This window comes from Suricata suricatta, chromosome X (assembly GCF_006229205.1).
Source record: "Suricata suricatta isolate VVHF042 chromosome X, meerkat_22Aug2017_6uvM2_HiC, whole genome shotgun sequence".
Lineage (NCBI taxonomy): Eukaryota > Metazoa > Chordata > Mammalia > Carnivora > Herpestidae > Suricata > Suricata suricatta.
This window is the reverse complement of record NC_043717.1, coordinates 100910883-100921571: the sequence shown is the minus strand read 5'-3', so window position 1 is coordinate 100921571 and position 10689 is coordinate 100910883. Positions and strand designations below refer to the sequence as shown.

At 40.7% G+C, this 10689-nt stretch overlaps 1 protein-coding gene across 1 annotated transcript; it reads right to left on the bottom strand.

The window, feature by feature from the left end:
* Positions 1–309: 309 nt before the first annotated feature.
* On the bottom strand, positions 310–1102 carry LOC115284052 (sperm protein associated with the nucleus on the X chromosome N3). Its single transcript, XM_029930630.1, has 2 exons — positions 850–1102; positions 310–653 (listed from the first exon to the last, which is right to left on the bottom strand). Exons 1-2 carry the CDS (start codon positions 1069–1071, stop codon positions 417–419), a joined length of 459 nt encoding a protein of 152 aa, XP_029786490.1. The 5' UTR covers positions 1072–1102; the 3' UTR covers positions 310–416.
* Between the last annotated feature and the right edge of the window lie 9587 nt (positions 1103–10689).

The following is a 10689-nucleotide window of genomic DNA, read 5'->3' as shown; positions in this document are numbered from 1 at the left end:
CCCCATCCCCCTCCCCTGTACATCACCTCTCTCCCCATTTGGGCCCACCCAAACACACAGAAACACCAAGTTCTTTCTTATTCTCCAGTGGGATAAAGTACTATAGAGGAAATCTGTCTTCAGTCCCCAATCCTCATCCAGTCCTTATTCCCAATGTCCAGCTAACTAATGACTGGCTGGTCTGGGCTCCAAACTTGCAGGATTCCACCTCTCTCCCTTCTTGTATACTACCCTCACCCCTTACCAATCACTTGCCCCATTCCTTTCCTCCCCTCTCATCATCAAAGAACACATAGAAATACACACACATTTCCTTTGTGCAACTTGTTTGTATTTTAATCATCAACATCAGCATGCATTATTTGGTTTTCCCACAGACAACCATTAGCACAAAGTTTTGATCTCAACGTGGGCATCTAATTCTCCAGAGCATTTTCTGGAGAAGGAACAGATTCTTCAAGCTGTCTGTCTCCTGGTACACACGCGGAAGTAGATGGAGTGGGAGACTGGTCTTCCTCATTCTCATTTTCTTGATTTGTATTCTTTTTACCACGCCTGTACCAAAAGACTATTATTGTTGACTTTCTCCCTCTCCTGCGCCTCTCCATACTCTGTTCAAGAACTAATTTAACCTTCCTGAGTATTTTCTTCACCTGGTAAGAAAACAAAGTGAGCACATAAAGACATTGGTTTGGGGGGAGAGAATGGAAAATACATGAGAAGGGAGGCTTCAAAAGAATGGGAGTGGACTGAGGGGAGGGTTTGAGCCAGATAAGGGCAGGAGAGGAGTCTTGGATGGGGGATCTATGTGGAAGAAGAGGAGGAGGTAGATGAGTAGGGTAATCTGACCTTTTCATTCTCTTGGTCCTTGGTTTGACCCGGGGTCTTCTTCTTCCCCTTGACGCCCAGAGTTTGCTCTGTCAGGTCAGAAGTCTCTGCTTCTTGATCCAAGTTGGACTGACGTGGGGTATCCTTCCCCACGTCGACGGTCAGAGGTTGTTCCACCAGGTCATCAGCTTCTCCATCTGTATCCAAGCTGGAGTCCTCCATGGCCTCAGTAACCTCTGCCATGTTGTAGCAACAGTGGCCCACTCCAGGGCTCCTGAGCTCCCTCTATATAGCCTGCCAGAACAATGAGGAGCCACACCCTTTGGCTTTTATTGGTCAGCAGGAAATTACTCCAGCCAATGGTAGTGCTGGAGTGACATGCCATCACAAAGCACCACCCTGACAAATCCATGGGAGGAGGGGAAGAAAGCAGAGGAGTCCAGATGCTCTGGTTAGAGAAAGGGGGAGCTTTCTCAACATCCCCTAAAGAGCCCTCTCAAGCTGATCTGCTATTCTTTCTCATATCTCTGGTTTAATTCTTATGGAACATGTGGCAGGGAGAAGGTGATTGATTCCTCCAAGTCATTCCCCAGGGCCACTCCCGTTCAGTGTTATACTCTGCCATCTCCCAGAACTCACTACCTGGTATTTTGGGTTTTCTTAATAAACTTAATTTTAGAGCAGCTTTAAATATACAGAAAAAAATGTGAAAATAATATCCATATACCTCATGCCCAATTTCCCTTATTATTAATGTCTTACATTAGTATGATACATTTGTTAAACTTAGTGAACCAAAAATGAAGCTACTACTTTTAAATTTTTTTAATGTTTATTTATTTTTGAGAGAGAACGCAGGCATGGGCACGTGAGCAGGAAAGGGACAGAGAGAGGGGGACAGAGGAACTGAAGTGGGTTTTTCACTGAGAGCAGAAAGCATGGAGCAGGGCACAGACTTACCAACCATGAGATCATGACTTGAGTCAAAGTCAGACCCTAAACCCACTGAGCCACCCAGGTGCCCCAACAATGAAACTATTATTATTATTATTATTATTAATTATTTTAAGTGTTAAGGTTTATATATTTATTTTGAAAGAGAGAGAGAGCTAGCAGGAGAGGGGCAAAGAGAGAAGGAGAGAGAGAATCCCAAGCAGGCTCCACACTGCCAGCGCAGTACCCAATGTGGGGCTCAAATTCACAAACCGTCAGATCATGATCTGAGCTGAAATCAAGAGTTGGACACTTAACCGACTGAGCCACCCAGGCGCCCCAACAATGAAACTATTATTAACTGAAGTCTGTACCTTATTCAGATTTCCTTAGTTTTTATCTAATGTCCTTTTTTTATCATGTAGGATACCACATTACATTTAGTCAACATGGCATGCCTCTTAATGCTTCTCTTGACTGTGACATATTTTAGATGACTTGTTTTTGAGGACTTTGACAGTTTTGGGGTATTTTTTGGTTTTGGGTTTTTACATTAGATTCTCAGATATTATTAATCTTATAGCTGAAAGTTTGTACCTTTGTTTCCAAGCTTTCCCTATTTCCTTCACCCCTCAGCCCCTGGCAATCTTTTCCACACTGTTTCTAAGAGTTTAATTTTTTTTTCCTTTTCTTTTTAGATTCCACAAATAAATGATGCCATGGAGTATTTGTCCTCTGTCTGGTTTGTTCCACTTAGCATAATACTCCCTCAGGGTCCATCCATGTTGTTGCAAAAGCCAGGATTTCCTTCTTTCTTATGGCTGAATAATAGTCCATTGTGTGTATTGTGAATAATGTAGCACATGGTCCAATATTTTGGATGTCTTAGCTAAAATCCCTATGAGCCAATGTGCTCAAATTTAAGTCTCATTAGAAACATGAATTATCACACTTCTCTCCAACACTTGGTTCAACCATGCAACTTTTCCATGTGTGTGTATATGTGTGTGTGTGTGGTTACTGGATACACTTCAGTGAGGTTCTTCTTTGCCCTGCTCATACTTAGAAGAAGTTTCTTCTTCCCAAGGACCCTGAAGCAAGTCAGTACGATCAGGGCTATGGACTTCCCATGGCAATGGCTGAGTTAATCCTTTGGCTTTTGTCACACGAGCGACATCAATATTTTTCTCTAGAACCCTGAGGATTAGTATCTCTTGAGTGTGTGTGTGTTATGTATGTATGAGAGAGAGAGAGAGAAAGAGAGAGAGGTATAAACAGCAGCAGAAACACTGTGTAAAGTCCTAGTGAGTCATCTGCTTTTAGAAGTGTGACTCCAACATTCTCTTCTCCCACATGAGTGACCACACAATAAGCCTATATGTTAAACAGAATATCGGTCTTTCCTCTTAGCTCTATACAGAAAGGAGGCCTACACCTGGTTGAAATACAACCAATATTTACAAGGTAAGAGTTATTCTCTTGAGCTTAGTGTCAGTCACATAGTACTTTGCAGTTGAGACACATGATTTGATCTGTGACTCACAGATAGGTCCAGGAAGACACACATGATCCATGACCACTGCAAGAAGGGCTCCAATCCAATAATCTTGTCCTTTATACCTATTTTCTAAACTGACTTATGTTGGTCAAATCTTTAGCAGACTCTTCATAGAATTCACAAATGCAGCATAAAGGATCACTGCTCGAAGTACAAGCTAGTCAGTAGGCAGTAGCTCAAAGCACATGCTCACCAGCTGGCACTGGAGCCAGGTAGGAAGGCAAAACAAGAGAAGAAAGACCCCTGGTAGTAGTGGAAAGCACCTGGATATCTTGTTCCCAGGGCCAATTATTGTGATCACTCCACAGAGACAGAATGAATCCTTCACCCAAAATTTGGTTTTGATGTCAAGACTAATGACACATTCTCCAAGAGAGTATGAAAAAGCTTGTTACTAACATAATGAGGCCTTTGGGAGAGAGCAGGGTGGGCTCTCAGACAGGTTCAAGAATGGCTTGAGAGAGCAAAGAAAGGAGACTTACTTGGTTTTTATGGTAGCAAGGGAATGATGCTGGAGTGAATGTTCCCACACAGCGGTCAGGGCTTGCATGGTCTGAACTTACCAGTGGCCCCATGGAGGAGAGTATCGGGGCCTTCTTATCAGGTACAGGTAACAGGGGAAGAAAAGTGGTGGGGCTCTTTTATAAAATAGTGCTGTGTTTATAAAATAATGCAAGATGTTCTAGCACAATTTAGAATTCTCATAACCGTTATATCCAAGCTTCTCATATTGTTTTTAGTTCAAGCTGCTTTTCACTAGATCACTATCTCCCAAATTATGGCTCTTTAAATATTGTTTAAGTTGGCTAAGAATTATCCTGGTTCATCGACAGAGAAAACTGTAAGAGAAAAGACTGCTAGCATCAGCCAAGCCTGACAGTTGATAGGAGGGCAGACCTAATTACACTATCTGCTGAATTATGTACGGTTCCTTATATTTTCCCCATCGAAGCTGATTGCTGTAGCATCCAAAGTCTGTAATAATTATACAAACTAACATTTATTGACCATTAACTATGTAGAAATTACGCTAAATATTCATATTCATATTTAAAACTCATCACAACCCCATTGAGGTAAGTGGCAAAATAGCACTTACTGCCAGCTCTGCAGAAGCAGAAAAGAACATGGAGGAAGGCACATGGGAATATTTATGAGCCAGGCTCACACAGGGGCATGCATCACTTCGATTCACACTGCATTGACAACAACTCACACAGACACACCTAACTACAAAAAGAAGAGGACAACTTAAATGCTGGAGAACAGCTAGCAGTCTGTCTTCACTAACCTGTTCATCACAATCACCAGGATTTAGACTAGGGCCTAGCATGTAGTAAGTGGTCACATATATGTCTGTTGAATGAATGTGTTTGAGCTCTTTTGGTCAGTTATGGAGATTAGACCCATGTAGAAGTTGGTTAAGCAGTGGTTTCTTAGATATGACACCAAAAGCACAAGGAACAGAGTAAACTGGACTATATAAAATTTTTAGAAATGTTTTCTCCTGCAAAAAAACATACTATCAAGAAAATGTAAAGGCATACCAGAGGAAAAGAGAAAACTATTTAAAAATCATATATTTGATAAAGGTCTGGTATCAGAATATAGAAAGAACTCTTACAACAAAAATACAAATTACCCAATTAAAAATAAGATAAAAAACTTGAGTAGACATTTTGCCAATGAAGACATACAAATGGCTAATAAACACATCATTAGTTATTAGGGAAATGCAAATCAAAACCATGATGAGATATCATTTCACACCCACTAGGAAGGTTATAAGTTTCAAAAATTGGGAGGGAGGTCCAGGATGGCAGTATAGGAGGACAGGAACTTACCTCTGCCCATGGACACACTTAATTTATAGCTATGTGTGGACTGTTTCCCTCTAAAAAGATCCGAAAACTAGATGAAATGCTCTCCACAGTGAAGGATAAACAGACCACGTTGAGACAGGTAGGAGATACAGAGGCACAGTCTCTCTCTCTCTCTCTCTCTCTCTCTCTCTCTCTCTCTCTCTCTCTCACACACACACACACACACACACACACACACACATCCCACGTGCTTCTGTATGGTGACACACAACAGGGAGAGGTCTCATCAGACAGGTGCTTCTCCTAAAGGAATGAAGAGCTAATACCCTGGATAGGGCATGCTGGTCCCTGGGATCTGCACCAGAGAGATGAGTCCCCAGAATATCTGGCTTGAAAAACCAATGAGGTTGACAACAGGGACCTAAAGTGCTGTAGAAAATAGATTGCCCTCTTGGAGGGCTCACATGCAGTTTCACTTAGTCTGAGACCCAGGAAAAAACCCCCAAAACAACAACAACAACCAACAACACTCCCAGCAGTTTGAAAAACGCCAAGCCTATAAGTGAAGGAGATTCATTGGCTAATCTGGAGGCATCTGCTGGAGGGACAGGATACTTAAGGTGCTCCTTGGAGGCAGGGTGATGGTAGATGCCACTGTCACACCCTGCACACAGCCTGCTAGCACAGGCAGGTAAGCTTGAACACAGTACCCTCCCACCATCTTGCTGGGACTGGGAGGGGCGAGAAGTCACAGCAATTGTGGAGGCTCGAAAGTGTGGGTGATTGCAGTGTTTCCCTACTCCCTCACTGGGGCAAGGCAGCACAAACAGTCATGGAGTTCTCCCCCTCCCCAGCCAACGTCGGTGAGCCTAAGCTGTTGTGACACTGCCCCACTCCCTAGCTGGGACAAGCATCAGTGGTCACGGCATTCTCCTGCTCCCAGCCTAAACCTGGCACATGTCCCTAGACAATGCACTGCCCCAGTGCACTGCAGAAGCCTGTGGCCAAGTAGGGTCAAGACATTTTCCCACTGCCTTTCTGAAGCCATTGAGCATCCCTTACCCCTGACATTCTACAGCTGCCATGCTCAAGCTAGCATGTGCACACAAATCCACACAGAGGACACCCCTTGATTGTTTGGCCCTATGGCCAAGAGAACTGGTGTTCCGGAGCTGTATGAGACTGTAACAATTGGAAATATAGTTTCTTGGCAGGCCACCACACCCAGGGCACTGCACAGACAGCAGACTGAAAGTTAATCCAAGTCTGCTATGAAAAAGGCATATTTACTTAGCCTGGAGCTGAATTCTCCAGTCAAAAGACAAAGAGTGACTGAATATATTAAAGGAAAACAAGACACATCTACATACTACCTGCAAAAAATCTCATTTTGAAGGACACATGCAGACTGACAGTGAAGGGATGGAAAAAGATGTTCAATGCAAATGGGAATGAAAAGAAATGTGGTGTGGCTATACCCATACCAGACGGAAGAGACTTTAAAATAAAGATTGTCTAATAAAAGACAAAGGGGCATTAACATAACAATAAAGGGGTCAATCCCACAATAAGACATAACACTTGTAGATATATATGTACTCAACCAAAATAAATAAAGTAAATATTAACAGACTTAAAGTAGAAATTGATAGCAATACAATACTAGTAGTCGATTTTATATCCCACTTACATCAGTGGATAGATCATCCAGACAGAAAAATCAAGAAAATATCAGCTTTAAACAACACATTAGACCAGAAAGATTTAATAGATATATATAAAATATTCCATCGAAAAGCAATAGAATACCCGTTCTTCTCAAGTGCATATGAAACATTCTCCAGGATAGACTGCATGCTAGGCAACAAGACAAGTCTCAATGAATTCAAGAAGACTGAAATCATGTCAAAAAGTTTGAAATCTTTTCCTACCACAATGGTAAAAAGCTAAAAATACATTACAAGAAGAAAACTGAAAAACTACAAATATGTAGATATTAAACAATATGTTAGTGAACAACTACTGGCTCATAGAAGAAATCAAGGGAAAATACAAGCAATCTACAGACTCCATGCAATCCTGATCAAAATTCCAGTGGTATTATTTTTATAAAACTAGGACAAATTACTCTAAAATCTGTATGGAACACAATAACCCCAAATAGCCAAAAAAATCTTGAGAAAGAAGAACAAAGTCAAAGGTATGCTCCCTGATTTCAAGTATACTACAAAGCTATAGTAATCAAAACCATACAGTATTGACAAAAACAGACATACTGATCAATGGAACAGAATAAGGAACCTAGAAATAAACCTATGCATGTATGGTCAACTAATTTACAACAAGGACACAAGAATATACAATGGAAAATTCACTTCAATAAATGATGTTGGAAAAACTGGACAGCTGCATGCAAAAGAATAAGACTGGAGGGCAAAATGGGTTAAGAAGTACAAACTTTCAGCTCTAAGATAAATAAATCATGGGGATGTAATGCATGACATGGAGAATATAGCTAATACCATTTTGTAATGTATACAAATATTGAATCACTGTATTATATATCTGTGACTAATATAATGTTGTATGTCAATTATACCTCAATAAAAATAAATAGAAAATAAGAAGTATTTGCAAGGAGGTGAAGAAATTAAAACCCTCATACATTTATGGTGGGAAAGTAAAATGGTGCAGCCTCTGGAAAACAGTTTGGCAATTCCTCAACAAGTTAAACATAGATTTAGCTAATCACCCAGGGATTCCATTCTTGGAGATATAACCAAAGAATTGTAAACAGGCGGGAAAACAGGTAAATTGAGCATTACAAAAGCAAAGGGAAGATCATGTTTCAAGAAGGAAAAAATCGTCAACTGTATTAAATATTTTTCATCGGTAAGATAGGGACAGACAAATTACTATTGAACTTAGTATTATGAAGGTAATTGGTAACTTTAAAAAAAAAAAGATTAAAAGAGTGGAAAATACTTAATATTAACCCCAATAGGGTGTGTTAAGGAGATAATGTGAGGTGAGGAAGTGGGTGGTAGATAGGCAGCTTCTTTTGTAAGGTTTGCTGCCAAGGAGTGAAGACGGGACTATAGCTAGAGAGGGATTTGGTACCAAGAGAATTTATTTTTAAAAGAATAAATTTTTAAGTACATCTGTATTCTGGCATGAATGACTCAATAAAATTGGGAATATAATTCAAAGATCAAAGGGAAAACTGTGGAAGAAAAAAATGTTGAGAAAGCAAGTAGAATAATCAGAGCACTAATACTATGGAATCCATAGTAAAAGTAGAAGGGCTGGCCTTACATGGGAACAGGTGATGTTTATATGCTGTCTAGAAAAGAAGGAAATGATTATGGTATGGTTACCAATGCAGGTAAGATGGCAGATTTAGTGGGAAAGATTTAAGGGAATTCCTTCTTAATTCTTCAGTTTTCTCAGTGAAGCATTAGGTAAGGTCATAAATGACAGGAGTTGGTGCGGGATTTTAGGAATTGAGGAGAGGACCAGGTATTGAATATTCATTTTGAAGATTGGAAATGGGCATAGAATATGGAAGGACTGCTGAATTGAGATACGTGGATGAGAATTTAAGGTGATATGAGTCAGCTCAGTCTTGCAAATTTGTACAGGAACATTCATCACTTGTGCACAGGAACAAAGTAAGTAGATAGCTAGATTAACCAGGATTTTGGTTTTGCCAGGAATGTACTAGAGTAGTATAGGATGCATGGAGATGAAGGTTTATGGATGTAAGTGATAATAATGATGGAACATTAACTCTATATTGATAAAGAATGAGGAAATGAGGAATGAGAAGGGTGGTTGATGGCGAAAAGTAGAAGAGTTCACAGATTGAAGTTCAAAGTTGAAGAACTTCTGAGTTGTGTGTGTGTGCATGTGTGTGTGTGTGTGTGTGTGTGTGTGTGTGTGTGTACATACAGGCATGTGAATGAGGTATTTTGGACAGAAAATAACAACCAGTTGTAGCTCAAGAGATATGTTTTAAAATCAAGATTTCAGGGGCGCCTGGGTGGCTCAGTCGGTTAAACCTCTGACTTCCACTCAGGTCAGATCTCACATTCGTGGGTTTGAGCCCCACGTCAGTCTCTGTGCTGACAGCTAAATCAGAGCCTGGAGCCTGCTTCCGGTTCTGTGTCTCCTTCTCTCTATGCCCCTCCCCCTCTCATGCTCTGTCTCTCTCTGTATCAAAAATAAATAAAACATTAAAAAATAAATAAAATAAAATAAAATAAAGATTTCAGGGGGTGCTTGGGTGACTCAGTTGGTTAAGTGACTGACTCTTGATTTTCACTCAGGTCATGATCTCATGGTCTTGAGATTGAGCCCCACATCAGGGTCACACACTGGGACATTCCTCTCTCTCCTTCTGCCCCTCCCCTACTCACGCACGCATGTACTGTCTCTCTTTTTCTTTCTCAAATAAAATAAAAATAAAGTAAATAAAATAAAGTCAAGATTTCTGAAATGGTACCATTTTTGAGAATGGCAATGTCTAGAGCATAAGCATTAAAGTGAATGGCTTAAGTATGATGCAAGAAAAATGTCGTTGGACATGAGGGCATGAAAGAGTTGCAAGGCCAAAAACGTTGGATGAATCTCCACATAGATGATAAATGTTGAAGTTGGTAAAATGGTGGCAGTAATAAAAGTGGAGAGGGAACAGGGACTCAGGAACTAAAGTGTCTGATGAATGAAGGGAAAGGAATAAGAGAGGCAGCCCATGATATTGTCTAATAGCATGAGCTACAAATGAACTCTAGATTTCAAAGGAGAAAGAAGCAGGAATAGGGTAGAAATGACAAAGAAGAGCACAGCAGACAGCTACTCCGCCTCTACCTCCTGGGGTATGTGAGGTAAAAACTCATGCTTGCCTAACAGCACTTCAGGGGGAGTGATTTCCTTAAGGCACAACCATATTCCAGATATAAAACAGAGATGAACATGGAGAAAAAAAATTAAAGCTACCAGAGTTTCTTAACAATAGACTATCAGTTACAGAGGGCAGAGAAGAAGGGCTTTATGAAGCTGGGGAGAGAGCTGATACCAATTCTGTCATGTACAGAACAGTGTGTGGATTAAAAAAGTAGGTAATGATGCAGGGTAGTGACTTATGTGTAAGTGATGAGAGAAGATAAATCTAGTGATTCTGTGGTGGCCTGGGAGCTAAGTAAAGCTCTCCTGACTGGAGATTGCTTAATTAAGATTGACCTATAACCCAGAAGCATCCCGAAACACCAATAGGAACATGTTTCCTCTAAATATCATGTATCCTGCATGATGATCCAGCCTTCCAAAGATAGACTAGTCAGGACATCTAAAAGGATGGATTTGAAAGGAGAGGAGTAAGTATGTTCAGGAGTGTGGGTGTGTATGAAAAATAGCAGCATATTATAATGTCAGCAGGTTGCTATTATAGGCATACAGAGCTGTGCACTATTTTTGGACAACCCAAGATGCCCACACACATGTGGCCCAGGTGCACGTACCAACACTGGGCACCTGCAAAGCTAAAAC

Bases quoted from the DNA above. Each gene is read 5' to 3' on its own strand.
- LOC115284052 (XM_029930630.1), bottom strand. From the start codon at position 1,071: ATGGCAGAGGTTACTGAGGCCATGGAGGACTCCAGCTTGGATACAGAT. The intron at 654-849 runs GTCAGATTACCC...TTTTCTTACCAG, and splicing joins AGGACCAAGAGAATGAAAAG to GTGAAGAAAATACTCAGGAA.